The sequence below is a fragment of the Mytilus trossulus genome, chromosome 1 (genome assembly GCF_036588685.1).
Source record: "Mytilus trossulus isolate FHL-02 chromosome 1, PNRI_Mtr1.1.1.hap1, whole genome shotgun sequence".
NCBI lineage: Eukaryota > Metazoa > Mollusca > Bivalvia > Mytilida > Mytilidae > Mytilus > Mytilus trossulus.
Window position 1 is genome coordinate 12,915,073 of NC_086373.1, and position 24,769 is coordinate 12,939,841.

Below are 24,769 nucleotides of genomic sequence, written 5' to 3' on the forward strand. Positions count from 1 at the left end.
TGTAAATTTCCTACTGGTGGTAGACATTAGCGGTTTTTGAAGACCATGCCCATATGTTGACAGCAGGATGTTTTCTGCAGCTCTTCACACAAAACATCTTTTGAGTAAAAATACTTGTAAATCATGAATATTTCAGTATAACTTACAATCAATTGTAAGCGGAAGATTTTTTGTGATGAGTTGCTGGAGTTGCTGTGTGATGAGTTGCTGTGTGATAAGTTGCTGGGTTGCTTTTTTATAATTCGGATGCTATTTCATTATTTTTTACCCAATATCTTGTAATTCATAACATCCATTTTCTTTTTCTGAATGCCCAGCAAATTTGTTTTCTCTTCCATTCAACAGAAAACAAAACAAATAATAAATAAATCGTTTATACTTTTGAAGTAAATATAAATAGTCCCGATGAGATTAACTTCCAGTCATTAAATGAGATGATTTTCTTCGATAAAAAATTTCTTCAACATAAATTAGCACTAATTATTACATCACAGTTTGGTCCACACAAGTGTCAATGAATTATGCTTTATGAAAACGCTTTGTTGAGTCATTTGCATGGTCTAACAACATCTGACATGGTTTGAACTGTGGCCCATATAAACTCTCATATCTTAACATTTTGTCTACTAACTGTCCTGCACCATATAAATCCAGGTATCTAAATGGACCTACAAATAAAATAATTCAAGATTAAAATTAATACTACTATATTGTGGAAATGAGTATACACGATTTGTTACATTTATTTGGTGTTCATTATATGATTTTTAACCTTTATTTTAGAAATCAAATAAATGTAGAAAAATAGAAAACAACAAATTTGACAGCTGTTGAAATGATTTTTTTTTTCATAGATAATTGATACAAAGTCTACTTGTAAAGATTTAGATATTCAAACACTGATATATACAAATACCTACCTCCCATAAATGGAGGGAATCCTAAACCAAAAACTGCACCAATATCACCATCAAGCTAAAAACAGAAAGATCAGTTTGTTATAACCTTATTTAACTTTAGGTATTGGATGAACCTTGTGCGTTGTCAATGAAATAGAACTGCATAATCAATTTTAAATTTTATTGTGGGTTTTCTTTCTAGACAATTCTTTTTTTTTCCTGTGAAAATTTGTAGAAAATGTAGGTCAATATGTAATAAACTTACTTACAAAAGTAATTAGCAATTTCAAACAGACTTCAGAGAAACATTGAATTTACAATGCTTCATACAGCATCAAGTTTAATATATAGTTAAAATACATGATACTTATATAAAAATTTCCCTACAATTTCTAATTAGCATGGTATAAGTTATGATAATTACAGTCAAACCTTGTTTTATATGTAAAAACTTTGTGCTACAATTAAAATACTTACTGGAGAATCTAGAATGCCCTCTTGTAAACATAAAACAGCTTCATTGACAAAACGAGAAACTAATCTGTGTTGTATATCTACATCTGTATTCCTATAACAAACAAGATAATGAAAATTACACGAAAGTTTTAATGTTTTATCTCATTCTGATGTGCTGAAATTAAAGTCCAATTTACTTTTAATTCTAAAATGAAATGACCCTCACATGGATGATTATATATCATCCGAGAACCAGGGAAGCTTTGGAACTACTAATCAATACCAATACACAAGTTATAAAGGCCAAGTTCTTCATACAAGGATAATTCAAGCCATTTATAATGACATTTTTTAACTCCTTATAAACATGTTTCGGTCTAAATTTACAACTGTGAGGGAAAGTAAAAATTACAATCATTATTTAGAATGGATAAATAATACAGTTCTAACATTCATAAAAAGGTCAGAGAATTCTGTGAAATTTGACAAAAATTTATCAACTCAGGAAAAGATTTACTCCATCTTTTTATTGGACACAAATATCTACATACTCTGCCAATGGTTCCACACTGTATCTTTTCACTATTTCTAAAGCATCTTGATTTTCTGGTCTTGCTTTGGATCCTTTTTCGTAAATATAACAACCTTTTCCAGCCTTTCTCCCTATGAATATAAATTTTAAACAATAAATTCTGAATTATATCTTAATTACAGAGGTATAACAAACTTTTCCAGCCTTTCTTCCTATGAAAATAAATTTTGAACGATACATTCTGAAATATATCTTAATTACTAAGGTTGGTGATTCATTTTACTCATAGGCACTTACCAAATGCAGACAGTATATCCTGTTTATCATTTAAACTTTTTCTCCAAAATTGACATTTTTCTTTTGACTTTATTATAAATCATAACACTCATTTTTAATTATAATTTAAAGTTACTCATACACTCAATGGATCAACAGAATGTATTAAATTCTGATGTCTGGGGCTTAAAATAGATTTTACCACTGGCATTGATATTTATCTTATCTTGACGATTGTTTTTAATATTGAAAAGGAGTATGTTCGATAAGGTACTAAAATGGCCCCCTTTTTTAAGGTAAATTTCAAATTTGGATTTATCGAACAATATCACATAAATTATAGGTAATACATTGACTAGCTAGGAAATAAAAAAATTTGTTGAAAATTTTACGTTTCTGCGTTTCATTATAACGTCACAAGTTATATTCATATTGATTTTTCACGAAAAAATCAATGAAAATGGGTAAATTTCCATAGAGTATTGGACAGGAAACATAGAGCGCATACGTCGACAACAAAGATCTTTTAAAATAATGTTTGTGAATACATTTCACATGTCTTATTTGAATCTTAAGCTTGTCGACACCTGCACTCTATGTTTCCTGGTCCTTTATTTGGTTGAAATCTAGCTGATTTTGTCAAATTTCACCAAAATCCCTTATATTGACCTTTTCTGGATGTAAAAATCAACATGTTAGAATTAAACTTTGACAAAAAACAGTTCTGTTTAACTTTCTAGCATGCCCTAAAGGCAATTTAAAACATTTATGTCTTGTAACTATGAACTTTATAATTGGGGCCAAATATGGCCCTTACCGAACTTACTCCTTTAACTGTCGAGAGTGGATAAATATTGTATTGCACAAGATATGGCCAGTCAAGGTCGTTAAAAACTTCCATTTCTTGTATGGGGGTTGACTCTTTTTCTTTAGTGATTTTTATACAATGTGACAACAAATTCAATCCTGAGTATTGAATGATCTGTAAAAAGATGTGTTCTTTCTATGCAACTTAAGCAGACACTGCAACCTTTTCCCATGACCTCCCCAAAAGGAGAGAAAGAAAATTGGCTGGGCCATAATAAATAATTGGTTTGTTTGCCCAAACGCTACCTACCCAGAAAAAAAGCTGCCTACTCAAATTCTTTTATTGTCCTGATTTGAAGAAGTTTTTTTTTTTAATCTAATAGGCATGAAGACTAATAAACATCTGATACTTCAATTTCTTTTTTTTTTTTTAAAAGAGAAAATGCCTACGTACCCACTGTCTCAACCTTTGGGTAGGGTTTGGGCAAACCTAGATATTTTTAAGTGTGGCCCTGTCATAATCAAATTTTGACTAATGAGATCAAACTAACCACTTGTTGATTCAATAAAAATACTGTCCATGAAAATTGGTACCCACAAAAATAAATGAATCCACAGTAACCAACTTGTCAGGAAAAGGATAAATCGGATATGAATTAGAGAAAATATAAATATGTTTAGGAGAAAGACCTCCCCTACCAAAAGAATTTGACAAAGGCAAATAACATTAGAAGGGTCACATACCATTTTCAACAATAGGTAAGTATTTATACCAAATGTTAAGCTATCAATCAACCTAAATCAATGAAAGTTGTGGGCATGTTTTTAAACAAGAGACAATAACATTATATTTCTTTATACTAAACCTAGATACAAACCTAAGAAACCAGCTTTAACCATATCTTTCAGAACGTTGACATTACCACCACCAAATCTATCTCCGAACACTTTGCCTAGATCTTCAGCTACATGAGCAGCTACATCTACACCTACTTCATCAGCCAGTGTGGCTGCTCCAACAGGGAAACCAAACTTCTTTGTTAAAGCATCTAACTTCTTTGGTCCTACACCTTCCTACAACAATTAAAGACAAGAGGTAAGATACATTTAATCATTGTACAAGAGGCTGTCAAAAAGGACAGCAAACAAGGTTTTTATCATATTAATTAGGATCAAAGTCATACGAAAAGACCAAAATTCCATAACATTAAAAATCGAAATCATTATTATCTAAAATTATATATTTATGCTTGTGAACATTGAAACTGACACCACCCAAATTCAAACTTGATATGTGTTAGGTGGATATAAGCACTGGACATAAGTTTCATAATATTTGGTTGAAGCAAACTAAAGTTAGAAAATGGTAGCTAATTTTAATGCACAGACTGGCAAGGGTAAAACTTGAATTTAATGTTTCTAACCTGACACAAAAACATCAACCAATTATGTTAACCATTTGAATCAATAGGTTTTTAATCAGATGAAAACCAACCTGCAAAAGTCTGATAGCTTCTGACAACATGGGTGCTAATATTCTAGTGGTGTAAAATCCTGGTCCATCTTTGACTGTAATCACAACCTTTCCTTGTTTTAATCCTACAGCTACAGCTGATGCTATAAAAATACAAACAAAACAAGATGTACTCCACAAATTTATATTTACATAGCCGTATTTTGCAACGGCAGTCATCAAAGATTATTCTGAAAAACTAAAATAAAAGCAGGTGCTCAATTACAATTTGTACAGAATAATGAGTTTTTAAATTTAAATAAATTTGAATTTCTAAAGGGGTTGATGGTAACTCCCAATTAAATTGTCAAATTATAGGCTATAACTTTCCACTGTAAGTTCACAATCTGTATATATAATTTATAAATACCTGCTGTGTCCTTTGATGTTTTATCAGTTGTAATTATTTCTAACAATTGCATTTTATCAACAGGTGAAAAGTAGTGCATGCCAATGAACTGAAATAAAAAGTTATAAAATTGTATTATCATTGAAAAGTCTTTGTGAATAAAAACATCAATGTACCAATCAAATTGAAAAATGCAAAAACTTTAAATTTGAAAACCATTCAAATTTCGTAAGATTTTATACAACATTTCAAACAGTACCATCTCTATCAAATCAATAATTTCACTAAAATTTAAAATAGAGGAAATTTAAACCCAATAATCTTTGACAACGAACAATGGTTAGTAAATCTGATATAAGGGCCTAATATGAACTTTATCAGCACAATATGCTTCAGATTTTTAGAACTGTACAATTCCGTATACCTTTCATAAAATGAAACATGTGTTTTCAAATTCAAACAATCATACAGTGTAAAATTTTCCTGAGAAAACTAAATCTGTTAAATTATTAAATGTGATTCTAATTGTAAAGCTTCTTGCAATTAACTCTGAAATGACAACTTAACAGACAAATATAATTACCTTTTCTGGTCTTTTACTGGCTGTAGCTATCAGATTAATTGGTAATGCTGATGTGTTGGAAGCAAATATACAATGTTCTGGTATATGCTAAAAATAAATTCAATGTTCAAAACATTAATCTCAACACCTATTTGTTATTTTTTTCCTAATCTACTTATTCATTTGTAATGATGCATTTAATAATATACAAAAAGTAATAAGATACACAAAAGAAAGGGCAATCATCAACATAATACAAAGTTTTATCCTAATTTTTACAAAAATTGTTTTTTTAGAGCCCATAAATTTGAGCATTACCCATGTAAACTTTTTGATGATATATGGTAATATCTATTGTTGTGACTACATCTATTTCAATTACAAGCTATAGGCTGTACAAAGATTGGCACATGACAAATTCAAAATAATTTAATGTTTTCTAAGCTTCTTTCATTTCCTTGATATCTTTTTAAGAATATAACATGTTTTTTTTTAAATTTTGAATAGACTAACCTGTTCCACTTCCTTGACAACTTTATGTTTAATGTTGATATCCTCAAAAACAGCTTCTATAACCATATCTACTTTGTTAAATCCAGAATAGTCTATTGTTGGATCCATGGATGACATTAAATGATCTCTTTCAAACCTAATAAATAACATCTACCATTAGACTGATTGATTTATTTGTTAGCTGCTTTAATAATATCAAACATCAAATAATGCATGTATATTCAGTATGATAACATGTTTATATGAAATGATTATGATACTACCAAGTACTTCACTGACATGAAGAGCTTGATTACTAATATATAAACAGTCAACCTGTTTTGCAAAAAAAACACAGTTAATAAGTTGATGGTTTGAGTGTGCAAGGTATCAAACCTGAAGCCTCTTGCATTTAATACAAGACCTATGAAGTATTATCGTCCTTCAGAGGTCATATTTTAATATATTATACACAATTTCTGATCGAACATTCATAAATTTACTCTCTTCATATTATATGACTTAAGATATTAAAACACTCATAGTATATTACTGTAGAGATTTGAACATACGTAGATATCTTCTTTCTCTTGGCTTGTTTGTTCAATCCTGCGTACACTTGTTCTTGACCCCTGGCTAATCCTTCAATTGACATATCTTTCATTGTTACATGGTAACCTTTGTCTATGCTAACTTGTACTACACCAGCCCCCATTAAACCAGCTCCAAGAACAGCTATATGCCTGCAAAATAATTCATACAAGTTGTACAATGCAGTAACTCTATAAACAGATACATGACAGCAAAAATATTAACTTACATATTTGGCTTTTTGAAATATAATGTATTTAAACACTATTTGTCTTGTAGATTGTCAGTAGATTATCGTTCCATGTGGTTATTTAAATTCTATGATTTTCATTTCTAACTGCATCAACAGATATAATAAAGAGCTGTGCCACGAGCCCATGATACGTCATTGCCCTTTTTAGTTGACAACTTTTCAACAAAAAAGTTCCATAATTCCCTAATGTCACATCAGAAAGATCATAAAAAACAACAATAGAAATAAACCATTCACCAAAGTTTCATGAGAAACAATTTGAGTTATTGTCAAAAGTGTTAAAGATGGACAGAAAGACAGACAATGGTATACCATAATAGTACTTTCTTTAAGACAGTCATATTAAAACCATTATCAATTTAGTTAAACTAATTTCCATCATGTAAATACCTATTTACCTGAACAAATGTAGAAATTTCAATTGCTTTTAACACTCATGTGTGTTGTTTACTTACACCTATGAAATCCATGAAAATGAGTACCCCATCTGCCCATGAACTATAATAATGAACCAATAGTATATCATTTGTCTAAGAGTTATGAGCCTTTACAGATAATGGTATACAAAATGAACCATAACATACTTGGTCTCTCTGGCAGGTGTGCCAAATCTGTTCTTCTTGCAGTGAGTTTGTCCATGGTATAATCCTATCAAGGCTTTGGAATGTGTGGTCATACCTAATTCACCAAAGGCCTGAAACATATTTTTGAAATGATGTTTAGAGAACAATTAAAATAAGACATCATTTTAAAATGAAACTAACAATATGATTGTCTGCTCCATGGCTACAAGATTAAACATTCTCTTCAAATATTATAAGACTTGACACCTGTAAAGATTCTCATAGCTTAAACCATTTAATATTCTTTTTAAATAATATTGAAAGTGTTTCCCAGTATATAAATTGGCTCTGTAATTTCAGGAGATGAGTTTTGAATAAGTTCACCATTTAGAGAAAGTAATGAGAAAAGCACATTATCACTTTGTAGAGCCCTAACAGGAATTAAATACCAGATAGCTGTATTCTAAAACTAGAGGCTCTAAAGAGCCTGTGTCGCTCACCTTGGTCTATGTGCATATTAAACAAAGGACACAAATGGATTCATGACAAAATTGTATTTTGGTGATGGTGATGTGTTTGAAGTTCTTACTTTACTGAACGATTTTGCTTCTTACAATTATATCTATCATGAACTTTGCCCATTAGTAACAGAGAACTATATTTGGTGAAAATTTACATTAATTTACCAAATTAATGAAAATTGTTAAAAATTGACCTTAAAGGGCAATAACTCCTTAAGGGGTCAATTGACCATTTAGGTCATGTTGACTTATTTGTAGATCTTACTTTGCTGAACATTATTGCTGTTTACAGTTTATCGCTATCTATAATAGTATTCAAGATAACCAAAAACGGCAAAATTTCTTTAAAAATTACCAATTGGAGGGCAGCAACCCAACAACCAGTTGTCCAATTCATCTGAAAAATTCAGGGCAGATAGATATTGACTTGATTAACATTTTAACTTCTTGTCAGATTTGCTCTAGATGCTTTGGTTTCATAGTTATAAGCAAAAAACTGCATTTTACCCCTATGTTCTATTTTTAGCGGTGGCAGCCATCTTGGTTGAATGGCCAGGTCATCGGACACATTTTTCAAACTAGATACCCCAAAGATGATTGTGGCCTAGTAGTTTCAGTGGAGATTTTGTAAAAGATTACTTAGATTTATGAAAAATGGTTAAAGATTGACAATAAAGGGCAATAACTCCTAAAGGGGTCAACTGACCATTTTGGTCATGTTGACTTATTTGTAGATCTTACTTTGCTGAACATTATTGCTGTTTACAGTTTATCTCTATCTATAATAATATTCAAGATAATAACCAAAAACAGCAAAATTTCCTCAAAATTACCAATTCAGGGGCAGCAACCCAACAACCGATTGACCGATTCATCTGAAAATTTCAGGGCAGATAGATCTTGACCTGATTAACATTTTTATCCCATGTCAGATTTCCTCAAAATGCTTTGGTTTTTGAGTTATAAGCCAAAAACTGCATTTTACCCCTATGTTCTATTTTTAGCGGTGGCGGCCATCTTGGTTGGTTGACAAGGTCACGCCACACATTTTTTAAACTAGATACCCCAAAGATGATTGTGGCCAAGTTTGGATTAATTTGGCCCAGTAGTTTCAGAGGAGAAGATTTTTGTAAAAGATTACTTTAATTTACGAAAAATGGTTAAAAATTGACTATATAGGGCAATAACTCCTAAACGGGTCAACTGACCATTTTGGTCATGTTGACTTATTTGTAGATCTTACTTTGCTGAACATTATTGCTGTTTACAGTTTATCTCTAACTATAATAATATTCAAGATAATAACCAAAAACAGCAAAATTTCTTAAAAATTACCAATTCAGGGGCAGCAACCCAACAACCGATTGACCGATTCATCTGAAAATTTCAGGGCAGATAGATCTTGACCTGATAAACATTTTTACCCCATGTCAGATTTGCTCTAAATGCTTTGGTTTTTGAGTTATAAGCCAAAAACTGCATTTTACCCCTATGTTCTATTTTTAGCCGTGGCGGCCATCTTGGTTGGTTGACCGGGTCACGCCACACATTTTTTAAACTAGATACCCCAATGATGATTGTGGCCAAGTTTGGTTTGATTTGGCCCAATAGTTTCAGAGGAGAAGATTTTTGTAAAAGCTAACGCCGGACGACGACAGACGACAGACGACGGACGCCGGACGCCGGACGCCGGATGCAAAGTGATGAGAAAAGCTCACTTGGCCCTTTGGGCCAGGTGAGCTAAAAATATAATAACAAACAAAGATGTATAAATATATCAACATACAAAAGGTATAAAAAGCAGGGATTTTAAATTGGCAGCCATTTATCAAATGAGCTGCGTTGGATAGAAATCAATATCGATATGCATCTGTTAACTTATTTTGGGTTGAAAAAAATCTGAATGCAAGATTATATAATCATATTGAAATTGAGTTGATATAAGAACCTTTAATAAATACACCAATATTCATCTTTTATATCATATTTGAATGTTCCAAAACCAATCAAAGTCTTAACATGTTCATGTGTGCATGCACTTGCATAAGGGTGATTTATGTCTGACGCAGCTCAAATGATACTGTGATTTCATTAGAAACTCTACCTCTGATTCTGCCTTGTATCCTGCTGCAGATCCAGGTTTGTTCATCAGACTGGTTTTTACTATCTGCAATCATAATATAACATACAATGTTCATTATTCATATCTATTGTTTTATTTTTACTTGAATAAGCATGTGGATGAGGCCAAGGTTGTCTTCCAAAAAAACAATTATCTAAATTTAAGCAAAAACCACTCAAAACAAAACAAAACAATTGGTAGTGAACAAGCATACATACCTCCATTATAAAGGGGAATAGCTTTAAGTGGACTGCTGACATGTTATTTTCTGTTGTGATTTCAGACTAATATTTTCTATCAAAACTCTAACCTTGCCTTTTATCTATTTACTTCAAAATCAGAAGAGTTTTTTCCTCTCAAAATATATGACTACCTATCCACTTTGTATTAAATCTTACATCTAGAGACCCTTTATAGCACAAATTTTGTCTATTGTTGTGGAAACCTGTTTCTGATATTTTGATTTATTTTTATTAACTATTACAACTATAGTAAGGTTGCAATTGGATAAACAAATATTTCATTAAGCATCTGGTAAACACTTTTCATGGGGTGTAATTACCACTATGATTTTTCTTTTGTCAACACATGTGTTCTAAAGAGTTATATATTTGTGTATATCTTTTTTGTTCTGAATCCCTGTGAAGGTCGGCCAGGGTTAAGAAAGTGTTGCCATTCCATTCTGCAGCAAAACTTATGCTCAAAAATAGCAACTGCTCTGCTGTGCAGAATAAATATGAACATTATTTCTAGGATGTACACAAATGACATTCATAACATACAATCCAATACAACAAATCATTTTGAATGCAATTGTCATTACAAGATAAAATTTGTTATTTGCTATGATTAACATTGAGAACTGTCCAATACGAAAATAAAATGTGCTACTTACATCTAAAATTTTAAGTGGAGCTGGATAGTGTCCACCTGAAGCTTTCATTACTTGTTTTCTAGCTTGATTTAAAATTATATCGGGACCAAATGAATAGATAACTCTTCCCATAATTTCTGAAATAAATATTAAGGTATGAGTTACAATTTAAATAATCAGAACAGAAAAACATTATTATCTTTAATCAATCTTTTAAAAGTTCTTATATTTCTAATGTGTTGAGTTACAGCCTATCTATTTGAGAATGTGTAAGATTGATTGATTGTTGGTTGTTCAATGCCATAATAATAATAAAATGAAGTTGGCTTGTTTGTTAGTTGAACCATGCAATAATCATATTCTTTATTCTATTATCTCCTGGAGGAATGTGTACACTGTTAACTACCTATGTGCAGCTACATGTCACAAAGGCTATAGACACCCTGTGGCTGACTGGTAATCTTAGTGAACTACTCCATGTAAAAGCAGTTATTTATAAGTTAGAATTTTTAAACAGTCAGTTTAAATTCAGAGTACTATTCAAAGCATTTTACTTACTTTCCATTAATGATTTCTTTCTATTTGTTTTTTTAAGACTTCTATCTGCCAATGATCTGAAAAACAAAAATAATTACCATTTTATTAAAACATTGATGACTAAATTATCATGCTATTCTTTATATCAAAATTATATCAAAGATTATGCTTATAATGCTACATTATTTTTTGATAAATCTTGTTTTTTTTTCTTTTCTGTATATACTTATAAAATGCTCTATAAAGGACATACTACTGGTTTCCATATAAAAGTCAACCTTTCAAGGTCACAAACCTGCTGTGTAATAGTCATCAGTAAGAATAGCAGGAAACCATAACAAAGATCCAAGAAAGTCACTAATATGCTTTAATTGCATATTTAAAAAAAATATATACTTTCACTTTGTAATTACAGCTGGTAATCTTTGTTATATTGTTTTTGAAACATAAATATTGTATTGGTAAATGAAAAATTGGAAGAAAATATCTTTTATGATGAAATTGTAAAATTAGGTGAAATTCTATCAAAAATATGTTTTTTTTTTTAATGTGAATGATGTTGCACATGGGAAATATAAATGGCTTTTTTCTGTCAGATTACCGGTACTTTATTTTTTCTATCTGTATAAATATTCATGATATTGTGATGTCATAACTTTGACTTTAAATCACTTTTTTTGGTTTCATAATTTTCTTTCCTGTGCATTACATTTTTCAAATAAAGAAAAATAATTCCATTCTTCTTTATGTATCATAATTTGTTTATGGAGTTTATGTTGACAAAGCTTGTATGTTGTTTTGTCTGCTGTTGTTAGACTTTGTCTTTTGGGGGTTATCTCCCCTATTCGTGTTAAATGAATAGTATTTTTTCCATGTTCATAGACTACTTATTTACTAGAGTAAGGCTGTAAGTACAAACCAATCTAATATACAGCCTAGAAATAACCAAGGTTCAAAATTTTAACTGAAAGGGTTTCATTTATGCTTAGAGCAATCATGATACTTTCTGGGAAACAGAAGAAAAATATTCCTCAAAACAAAAAAAAGAAGATTAGAACAAGAATTTGTACATAATCTCATTTGGAATGTTCAGTGGGACATGGAATCGGGGCCAAACATAAATTTGTCATACGAAAAATTAGAAAGATCATATCGTAGGGAACATGTGTACCAAGTTTCACGTTGAATGGATTTCAACTTCATCAAAACTAACTCGACCAAAAACTTTAGCATTAAGGGGGACAGACAGACAAACGGACAGACAGACAAACGGACACACAGACTGAAAAACATAATCCCCCTTGGTTGGGCATAGAAATACATACTTTGCAGTTTGAACAGCTACTTCATGCAGGTATTCCATTGTTCTTGTTTCAGCATCTTTCAAACCATCTCCTAAAACATAAAAATATCTCATTGAAACCATTGTTTATCATAAAATATCTTAATGAGTTTTATAACTTTTCAACAAAAAAACCTCACAATACACATTCTAATGAGTTGTTTAACTTTATTTTTGTTAACAACCTTTTATATGAAATGCCCATGCCCCAACATTTAGTAATCATGATTTTACCACGAGTTGTCCCATTATGCCAATATTTTACCACTCACTACTGCTCAGGGTAAAATATTTGGCATAAAGGGCCAACCCATGTAAAATAACGATATATTCAAGCCCCAGTAAATTATTTCTTAAATAACATATGGTCCTATTGGTACAACTTGTTAACCACTTCAAGCTAATTTAAATATCACTTACTTGGTGGGTATAATCTAGAGAGGAAAATATGTTAGTTATGCTACTAAAATATGCCAGTATTTGGTTGCTAGAGACTTCAGTCTTATCAAGGAAACATAACAGAGACAAACCAGATGCTCCGCAGGGCGTAGCTTTATATTTATATTGTGATTAAATAGTTGACACAGCATAGGTTTCTGACACCGAATGAATGTGTTCTAATGAACTTAAAATTTTTGTTTTCTCTTAGAGCAATTCAATATGCTGTTGAATATTAATCCTCTCATACAAATGTTTGAAGAAATTTTCTTTTTATTAATGAAATTTCAAATGAGAAAAATTGGGTTAATCACATCCCCCTTTCCCTTATATATTCCAAAACTAATCTCAATTAAAATTTCTAATGGAGTTTGCAACAATAACTTCTAATTTAAATACATCATAAAATATTAAGATGTAAAAAAACTGCTTGTTATCACTGAATGGTAAAGATTAATTTAATTTATCAGTTGGTAGTAAAAAGTGAATATACATTGTATATTGTATATAACAAAGATTTAAGTTGATTATGGACAAAGAAAGATAACTCCAATTAAAAAAAAACTTGCTATTGCACAATATTGTGCAATTGGTTATTTCTTGCTTACTATTCTGGACAAAGAAAGATAACTCTAATTAAAAAAAAATAGCTATTTCACAATATTGTGCAATTAGATATTTCTTGCCAATGCGCAATACTGTGCAATGGAAAAGACTTGCTATTGTACAATACTTAATATAATAATTTTAGATCCTGATTTGGACCAACTTGAAGACTGGGCCCATAATCAAAAATCTAAGTACATGTTTGGATTCAGCATATCAAAGAACCCCAAGATTTCAATTTTTGTTAAAATCAAACTAAGTTTAATTTTGGACCCTTTGGACTTAAATGTAGACCAATTTGAAAACAGGACCAAAAATAAAGAATCTACATACACAGTTAGATTTGGCATATCAAAGAACCCCATTTATTCAATTTTTGATGAAATCAAACAAAGTTTAATTTTGGACCCCGATTTGGACCAACTTGAAAACTGGGCCAATAATCAAGAATCTAAGTACATTTTTAGATTCAGCATATCAAAGAACCCAACCAATTCATTTTTTGTCAAAATCAAACTAAGTTCAATTTTGGACCCTTTGGACCTTAATGTAGACCAATTTGAAAATGGGAACAAAAGTTAAGAATCTACCTACACAGTTAGATTCGGCATATCAAAGAACCCCAATTATTCAATTTTGATGAAATCAAACAAAGTTTAATTTTGGCCCCTTTGGGCCCCTTATTCTGTTGGGACCAAAACCCCAAAAATCTATACTAACCTTCCTTTTATGGTCATAAACCTTGTGTTTAAATTTCATAGATTTCTATTAACTTAAACTAAAGTTATTGTGTGAAAACCAAGAATAATGCTTATTTGGGCCCTTTTTTTGGCCCCTAATTCTTAACTGTTGAAACCAAAACTCCCAAAATCAATCCCAACCTTTCTTTTGTGGTCATAAACCTTGTGTCAAAATTTCATAGATTTCTATTAACTTAAACTAAAGTTATAGTGCGAGAACCAAGAAAATGCTTATTTGGGCCCTTTTTGGCCCCTAATTCCTAAAATGTTGGGACCAAAACTCCCAAAATCAATACCAACCTTCCTTTTGTGGTCATAAACCTTGTGTTAAAATTTCATAGATTTCTATTCACTTTTACTAAAGTTAGAGTGCGAAAACTAAAAGTATTCGGACGACGACGACGACGCCAATGTGATAGCAATATACGACGAAAAAATTTTCAAATTTTGCGGTCGTATAAAAAGTAAGGTCTGGCCTGCATTTTACATTAGATAATTATACAATAAACCCTATTATAACCACCTACCTAATGGTGAGACTATATGATCAACCAAGCCTATTTTTTTTGCCTTCTTAGGTGGTATGTTTTTTCCAGTCAGCATCATATCCATAGCATCTGTGATTGGTAACTGTAAATATACATAAAGTTATACAGTGCAAACATTCTAACACTAGGACCTATTGAGTATATCTATCCACATGAAGTTAGAAGATATTATCTTTAATTTCAATGGAGAAAAGTCTTTTTTGCCATTATAGCATTAAACTTCACTGATGAGTAAAATACAGGTCAAGATGATCTATTTGTGATGTGGTAGACAGACTCTTTTCATGGCACATGTTTATAAAACATTGGAAAATCATCTCTTCTCAATAGTGTCCGAGATATTGACTTTGTCCATCTCAATTTATCTCTTGAAGCAATTATGAATATTGATGTACCTCTCTTAGAAGTCTCTGTGTTCCACCAGCACCAGGTAACAATCCAAGCATAACTTCAGGGACAGCAAGTTTTGTCTTTTTGTCGTCAACAGCAATACGATAATGACATCCTAATGCAGCCTATAACAAGAATATGTCCATAGTACACGAATGCACCACTCACACTATCATTTTCTATGTTAAGTGGACCTTGGAATTGGGGTTAAAACTCTAATTTGGCATTAAAATTAGAAAGATCATATCATTGGAAACATGTATACTAAGTTTCAAGTTTATTGGACTTCAACTTCATCAAAAACTACCTTGACCAAAAACTTTAACCTGAAACTTGCACTATCATTTTCTATGTTCATTGGACCGTGAAATTGGGTTAAAAAGTCTAATTTGGCATTAAAATTTAAAAGATCATATCATATTGAAAATGTGTACTCAGTTTCAATTGCTTGGACTTCAACTTCATCAAAAACTACCTTTATCTAAAACTTTAACCTGAAACAGGACAGAGGGACGGAGGAACAGACGAACAAACAGACCAGAAAACATGATGCTCCTCTTCTATTGTAGGTGGGGCATAAAAAATAAGTTCAAATAAAAAAAAATATTTGACAATGCAGTTGCAGTTATGATAAAAACATAAAACCAAAACCATGAAAATTATTCTGGTTTTTTTTACCCTAAATTGAAGTTCATCTAAATCTCTGTTATAAATACAAAATTAATACTTTTTCTTTTGAGGTCAGTAAAATTGATGTTTATACAAAAGAAAAAGAAAATGAAATATATGTCTTGTTTAGTCTACTCTCCCTGCAAAAATGCTGATATGATCATTTACTTGAGTAAGTAAACATTTTACATTCTTACAAACTTTCAAAATCTAAAGCAAATAAGATATCTAATTGGAAAATATAACTATTTTGTATATATTGGGAATGGGCCAATATCTTACACTAAATTCCCAGAGTTGTATATGCATATTTGTAATGTGTTTTAAGTTTCTTTATCATTGGCTCATGGTTTTGGGCTATTATCTTTTATCTAAGTTTAACAACAATATCAAACTTGCCAAAGCTTGTTTATAATTACATTGAAATCAAAGAACTCTAAATGCTATCAAATGATGTATTTTTTTCACTCTTTATCTTATAAAACCATTAAATGTGAGCACCAATTGTTGACATACCTCTAATCCACCTCCCATGCATGTCCCCATAATTGCTGCCACAACAGGCTTTTCACAGTTTTCCACATCTTGAAATATCTGTTGTCCCTTCTGAGAAAGACTTGTTAATTCTTCTGCAGTGTTGCATTGCTCTAACATTCTGAAAATAAACAATCACATATTTTTAGTTACTGTAATATTTCTAATTTAAATAACTATTATTTACTATTTTTAACTTCATACACAGTGATGTACATATGTTATTCACATTAAGAAAAATTCTTTTCAATGATAATGAAAATTAGGCATAGCTTTTTAATATGGTTGATAAATAATGAATAAAATGCTCATTAAGATTGATAAAGTGTTGGTTCTTTAACGTCAAGTTGCAATTTCACTAAGAAGAACACATCAAAGTTTTTAATGACTCTAGCTACTATACAGCCTTCCTACAATAATCATTTCATCAATGTTGTGAATAAAAACAAGTTTTGTTTTACAAAACTGTATTGAATCCCTTCAGTCCTCCAAGATATGAAGTTGAGTAGAAATACATTTCATTTTAACAGAGTTCTCTAAAAGTTGTGGTCTGTTTGACCACCAAACTCTGGCAAAGGACAGACACAATTGTGGTATTTAGCAACAGAAATATTACTGAGGACCAGCAGATTTTTCTTTCAAAGACCCTATAGGAAATAAGGTTTCCAGACCTCTGAATTTCAGGAGATTTTTTGCCTAATAAAACATTAAATTGGATTCTGATAAAAAAGAAAAAAATAACATCTTCATCTGTGAATTGGATGACATTTTTTGTGGATTATGTTGGTAATGGTTAAACCCAAAATTCAAATGTTTATCTTGTAAACTATTGTGTTATTTTGTAGTATCTTTCATGACTAGGTAGAAATCTTACAAAATAAATATTTAAGCATAACTTAAGCTGCTACAATTTACATCATTAAATGTATGTCACAGAAACATACTGGGTTCCCAAGTTAACCCATATATTATATTGTAATGACACTTATAAACAAGTTTAAATAATCCTTCATCACAACTAGATATCATTGAGATGGAAGCCATCTCTGTGGGCCCGCTGTCAATAACGTTGGGTAAATAAATATAGTGTGAATCAAAATTGTAAGCGATGGACAGACCAACAGACAGACAGACCTTTGACCTAGGAAATTGTACACACATCATGACACACCCTCTGGTGTTGGTTAAAATGGATGTCAAGTATAATATTTGAAATCAAAACAGTTCCCAAGATATAGAGTGGACACAATCTTCAACTCAGGACACAGGGTTGTCAACTAAAACCAAAGTTTTTTTTACGTTTATCTTTGACCTAGGTACATACATCATGACACGCCCTCTGATGGTGGTTAAAATGGATGTCAAGTATAAACTTTGAAATCATAAAGGTTATCCAGATATGGAGCATACACGATCTTTACCACAGGACACAGGGTTGTCAACTGAAACCAAAGTTTTTGACCTTGACCTTTGACCTAGGCAGTTGTACATACATCATGACACACCCTCTGGTGTTGGTTAATAAACATGTTAAGTATTAAGTATAAAATCAGAACGGTTATCTAGATATGTAGTGGACACGATCTTCATCACAGGACACAGGGTTGTCAACTGAAACCAAAGTTTTTGACCTTGACCTTTGACCTAGGAAGTTGTACATACATCATGACACACCCTCTGGTGTTGGTTAAAATGGATGTCAAGTATAAACTTTGAAATCATAAGGGTTCTCAAGATATAGAGCGGACACGATCATCACCACAGGACACAGGGTTGTCAACTGAAACCAAAGTTTTTTTACCTTGACCTTTGACCTAGAAAGTTGTACATACATCATGACACGCCCTCTGGTGGTGGTTAATAAACATGTAAAGTATAAAGTATGAAATCATAATGGTTTTCTAGATATGGAGCGGACACAAAGTTAAAGTGTTACGGACGGACGGACAGACAGACGGACGGACGGACAGACTGATCACTATAGGGCGACCCGACTTTTAGTCGGAGCCCTAATTACATTGGATACAATTTTGTCATTCCTTGATGAAGCCTTCATTCAGCTACTTACCCAATATCTGCACCAGCAATAAAACATCCTGGCTTTCCTGAGGCAACCACGATGCTACTGACTTTGCTGTCTGTGTTTGCACGATTGAATAAATCTACAAATTCCTGCTGTACATCTATTGATAAAGTATTGACCTGTAATACAAATTTCGTTGTAAAAGTTTAACTTGAAGAAAGTAAAAATGTCTGTAGTGTTACTGATGGTTATAAAAAAATATGTTTTAACTTATTACACAATGAAGTTCCTGTATTGTCATCGCCATCAGGACAATGAAGCAAATACTTCACAACATAAGGAACAATATAAATTGCAGAGTTACATTTACATCCAAAGTTAAATTTTACAAAACTATCTCCTTAAAATACAAACTTCTTAATAAAGCAGATGAAAAATTATTTCTGGTCTGAAACATATCACTTTTTTCTATTGAAAATAGACTTTAAATATTGCAATATAAATAAATGATATTGCAAAAAACAAACAAAAATCATTTAGAGATCTTCAACACAAAATGTCAAGTACAAATGTACATGTGCAAAATTGCCAAATGGGTTTGAAAAGTTGTAATTTATAGAAAATTCACCAAACTAAGTGCAGCTTACCCTAACCATGTATCACATTTAAATTTAATCTTCTTTATCTAAGGTGATTACACCATAACTGTAGTTATGACTAAGTGATAGATCATTTCGTTTTTTACTTTCCAGAGAAATTCATAAGTCATTCATTCAATTTAATAAGTTGAGTATTATTGGGACCTTTGACCAAAAGGCAAACTTTTTCCAATAACATCATCTAATCCAGGCCACAATTTTGGCATCTTTTTAGAAAAAGATTTTTTATGTAATGTAAGTCAGTACACACCCTAAGACAGAATGTTGTATACAATTGGGCATGAACTTCATCTTTGACTTAAGGGCATACGATTGTTTTGAACATGTATTTACAAGTTGATGAAAATTTGCATAAGGCTATTTTTTACCTGATTTAATCAAATATGTAATAAAAAATATACCTTCATGTGCTACTTTTTTAAGTAAAATGAGGTCGAAATTTTGTATATTTGCTCATAATTCAGATTTGTGGTCGTATTTTCTTTTTCGAAAGAAAGACGGAACTTTTTTTGTTTTAAAAGATAAACACAAATTGTTTTTTGTTAAATAATTTGTAATTTCTGTATTTTATAAAGTATCCTAAAATATTATGCATTTTTTATTCAGAAATAACTAATTTTTATCAAATGGTCATGAATTTTTTGAGAAAAAAACGTAATTTTTTGCTGTATATTAATCAAAATTTGAACCAGATGCTCCGCAGGGCGCAGCTTTATACGACCGCAGAGGTTGAACCTGAACGGTTGGGGCAAGTATGAACACAACATTCAAGCTGGATTCAGCTCTAAATTTGGATTGTGATTAAATAGTTGACACAGCATAGGTTTCTGACACAGAATGAATGTGGTCTAATGAACTTAAAATTTTTGTTTTGCCTTTGAGCAAATCACTATGCTGTTGAATATTAATCCTCTCAAAAAAAATGTTTGAAGAAATTTTTCTTTTTATTAATGAAATTTCAAATGAGAAAAATTGAACCCATCCCCCCCCCCCCCCAATTTTTTTTTCACACCCCCTATCCTTTATTCCAAAACTAATCTCAATTCAAATTTCTAATTGAGTTTGCAACAATAATTACTCATTTAAATACATCATAAAATATTAAAATGTTAAAAAGTGCTTGTTATCACTGAATGGTAAAGATTGTTTTAATTTATCAGTTGGTAGTAAAAGAATGATTTAAGTTTATTCGACTACCTATTCTGGACAAAGAAAGATAACTCCATTTGAAAATCTTGCTATTGCACAATATTGTGAAATTAGATATTTCTTGATATTGTGCAATACTGTGCATTTGTAAATACTTGCTATTGCACAATACTGTGTACTTGAAAATTTCTTGCTATTGCACAATACTATGCAATTGAAAATCTCTTGCTATTGCACAATACTGTGCAATTGAAGATTTCTTGTTATTGCTGAGTACTGTGCAATTGAAAATTTCTTGCTATTGCACAATACTTAATATAATAATTTTAGATCCTGATTTGGACCAACTTGAAGACTGGGCCAATTATCAAAAGTCTAAGTACATGTTTGGATTCAACATATCAAAGAACCCCAAGAATTCAATTTTTGTTAAAATCAAACAAAGTTTAATTTTGGACCCTTTGGACTTTAATGTAGACCAATTTGAAAACAGGACCAAAAATTAAGAATCTACATACAGTTAGATTTAGCATATCAAAGAACCCCTTTTATTCAATTTTTGATGAAATCAAACAAAGTTTAATTTTGGACCCCGATTTGGACCAACTTGAAAACTGGGCCAATAATAAAAAATCTAAGTACATTTTTAGATTCACCATATCAAAGAACCCCAAAGTTTCAATTTTTGTCAAAATCAAACTAAGTTTAATTTTGGACCCTTTGGACCTTAATGTAGACCAATTTGAAAACAGGACCAAAAATTAAGAATCTAAGTACACAGTTAGACTCGGCATATCAAAGAACCCCAATAATTCAATTTTTGATGAAATCAAACAAAGTTTAATTTTTGACCCTTTGGGCCCCTTATTCCAAAACTGTTGTTGGGACCAAACCTTCCAAAATCAATCCCAACCTTCCTTTTGAGGTCATTAACCTTGTGTCAAAATTTCATAAATTTCTATTTACTTAAACTAAAGTTACAGTGCGAAAAACAAGAAAATGCTTATTTGGGCCCTTCTTGGCCCCTAATTCCTAAAATGTAGGGATCAAAACTCCCAAAATCAATCCCAGCCTTCCTTTTGTGGTCATAAACCTTGTGTTAAAATTTCATAGATTTCTATTCACTTTTACTTAAGTTAGAGTGCGAAAACTAAAAGTATTCGGACGACGACGACGACGACGCCAACGTGATAGCAATACATTTGCAATTTATACGACGAAAAAAATTTCAAATTTTGTGGTCGTATAAAAAATGCACTATTTACAGTTTTATAAAATTTGGTCCACATAATCTCTCTTCAAAATGAAACAAAATGTTGTTTTAAAAAATAGGGGTCCATGCACTCGTTTTCAAATGAAATCAGTTTCAATGATAAAATTCATTGGAAAAATGCATCTTTTCCCCTATATGTCACAGATCGTCACAGTTTGATGTTGCGAAAATAACCCTGTAACTGTATCGTATGCCCTTAAGGGTCAGAGTTTTGATATTAAAGGACAATAGCATATCATGCATCACTCCATGTTTAAAGCCCTTATATTTCCCACTGACATGACTGCTTAACCTGTGGTGAAGCATGTTTTATTCATCTTAACAATTGTAATTTACCTTTGAATTTGGTGTGTCAAATTTAATTACAGCTACATCTCCTACTGTTTGATAGTTTAAATGTGCTGAAATAAAAAATTGTACAAATTGCTGACAACCACGACTTTCAACTAAAATAAACAAGTAAGATTCTAATGACTATAAATTTGAATTAGGTAAACAGTGATCAGATTGAATATTAAACATTTATAAATGAGATTGAATTTTTTAACCTTGATTAAAGTTACTGACAACAATAAATATGGTGTCTCTTATTTATTAAATTACAGAGTCAAAAATATAAATTTTCACAATCAAATGATCTTTTGAAACTTCTAACATGCATGTTTTCTATTTCAAAATCAATACTTTATCGAAAGTAAAAAATAAAAAGCTGCCTTATCTGAATTCAGGTTACCAGTTAGTAATGATGTATGTAAAAAATAAGCATTTTAAAAGATTACCATATTAAAGAATAAAGAGTCTGGGGAAAATGTACTAATATTTTTCACTTGTATCTATCAAGAAGATGACACTATATGTTTGATGTAATAAAACACAATGTAATAATGTATTATGATAATGTCTTTTTGTATCACTAAGGGTTAATATGGGGACGAAACCACAATTATGGTAGAAAAATCAATAAAAAAAAATTGGGAAAATTTCCAGAATTTTTTATTTTACTAATGAACTCAAAATCGTTATTTTTTTTCCAGATCTTCTTCCTGTTCCGGTTTCCTCACAGAAATCAACTTTCTTTTCAGGTCTTGTTTGCATGAGACTTTGAATAAGATAAATATTTATCAGTCTAGTAAAATATAAGATTGGAACTCTTTCAATACAAATTCATTCTTAATAATTGTTTGATATGAAAAAAAAGTTACCTGATGAAAGTGTTTCTTTTGTTAACATTGAATATGACGTTATAACTTAAAGAACTTCTAAGTTAAATCATTAACCACAGAACCAACTTCATCCCCATTCACAGGTTATGCCTGCCTCATATTATACAATTATGGCCCTCTGAGGAGTTAATTATCCAAAATTGTCAATTCCAGTAAGGGTTATTCCATGAGGGCTTTAACTCTTACTCGGGTTGACAATTTTGGATAATCACCAACTCAATGCCAATGGGCCATAAATGTTTATTTATACCGAACAAACATTTTCAGTTAAAAGTGAAATATTGTAACAGATTGTGAAAACACTTACATTAGAAAACTATGTTGTGCCTATTGAAATTGTGGGTATGTACAACAAAGGTAGATTCTTTCTGTAATGTAAAATTGTTTGAAATATATGTAAGGTATAATAAAGGATTTTTTTGTTTTGTAAAATATGTAGCATAATTAAAATAAGTCTTACCATTCATACAAGAGCCTGTTGAGAAAAAATGTCTGTATTCTCCTAAAACAGAAAAAAATAGCATTCAATGATCAATAAATATAGTTAATCTACCATGGTCTATGATCCTTATTAATCAGTTACATAAGATTTGCAGTGAATGCAATTTAACAAGAAAAGAAAACCCTGCTTAAAAACACAATCACACTTGTGTGACTTTGGTGTGCAACAACGGTTAACTTTCTTAAATAAATTTGTACCATCTGTAGTGCTCTGATTTAATCATAAACATTCAACTTGCTCGTTTTTCCTGAGGCAGTTTGATATTTTCGCTGCCCTCAATCATGGTCGATTTCGTATTAAAGGACATTCCTGTTGTATTTAATAATTATTTTTTTATTTTTCTCCTTCATATGCAAGAATACACTTTAATTGTCCTTATCGCTATTTGGATATTTGGACTGCTTCACCATGTTCACCAGAGATTCTGTTTTACTTGAACTCTTGATGTCATACAACAATCAATTTTTCAATGTGGCTTTAGATATTTTCTATTATGAATACCAAATCTTACAGGAAATTTTGTGATGTCCAGTTTTGGTGGGAAAATAGTGATATGGTGTATGGGATGAATTCGAAAGTCTATACACAAATCTTGAGTGTTTTTTATGAATAAGTAACGCCAGTTGACCTGGTGTCCATCCCTTTAAAATGAGGTTGTCCAACATTGAGTTTTTACTGATGTAATAACAAGCTTGTGAGGGTAAAACAAACAGTACTGTAACATTTACCATACCATTACCACATGTACATCTCCTAATTTTTATGATCTAAAAAATTATTTAGATGTGCCAATATTTTTTTTGTCAGGACTTGACCATGCCTTAAATATGAGGTATGTGAGAACTACTACTAGGGAAAAGTTACATGTACCCTATAGGCAGCAGGCTATACAGAAATTATGGCTTATATAAACTTATATATAAGTTATAAAATATTTTTTTGAGGACGATGAACTCAGTAAGGTCAATCAGGATCATGTGCAGTCCATTCAGTATTCTGCAAAATATCAAGATGAACATAAGAAACGTTAAGATACTTATTTGATCACCTTGTGATATACGCCCAAACGATGAAGATGCGAATTTACAAGCTCTCAGTATCTTCATGCTGGACGACATGATTGCAAGATACCGGTGCCGGTTGAACTTTGGTCTCTCGGAAAAACTCGTAAAATCTCGTGAAATCTCTTTTATTCTTAATCTCTTTTATTGTTTGAAAGGAAATTATAGTCATCAGAGATACGATAAATTAATGTCGTTTTATAGCCTCTCGTACAAGTAGGCTTAATATCGTGTGACAAACTAAAGTTTTGACACAATCGACTAT

General features: G+C 31.2%; 1 protein-coding gene across 1 annotated transcript; it reads right to left on the reverse strand.

Annotated features, from left to right (window-relative positions):
- Positions 1–358: 358 nt before the first annotated feature.
- Positions 359–24,722, reverse strand: LOC134715565 (trifunctional enzyme subunit alpha, mitochondrial-like). Its single transcript, XM_063577837.1, has 22 exons — positions 24,492–24,722; positions 23,402–23,443; positions 22,055–22,119; positions 18,683–18,816; positions 16,597–16,735; positions 15,417–15,536; positions 15,001–15,103; positions 12,673–12,742; positions 11,369–11,424; positions 10,832–10,947; positions 9,919–9,981; positions 7,315–7,424; positions 6,459–6,629; positions 5,908–6,043; positions 5,416–5,502; positions 4,854–4,941; positions 4,466–4,587; positions 3,849–4,044; positions 1,907–2,018; positions 1,377–1,467; positions 921–975; positions 359–668 (listed from the first exon to the last, which is right to left on the reverse strand). Exons 1-22 carry the CDS (start codon positions 24,559–24,561, stop codon positions 520–522), a joined length of 2,295 nt encoding a protein of 764 aa, XP_063433907.1. The 5' UTR covers positions 24,562–24,722; the 3' UTR covers positions 359–519.
- Between the last annotated feature and the right edge of the window lie 47 nt (positions 24,723–24,769).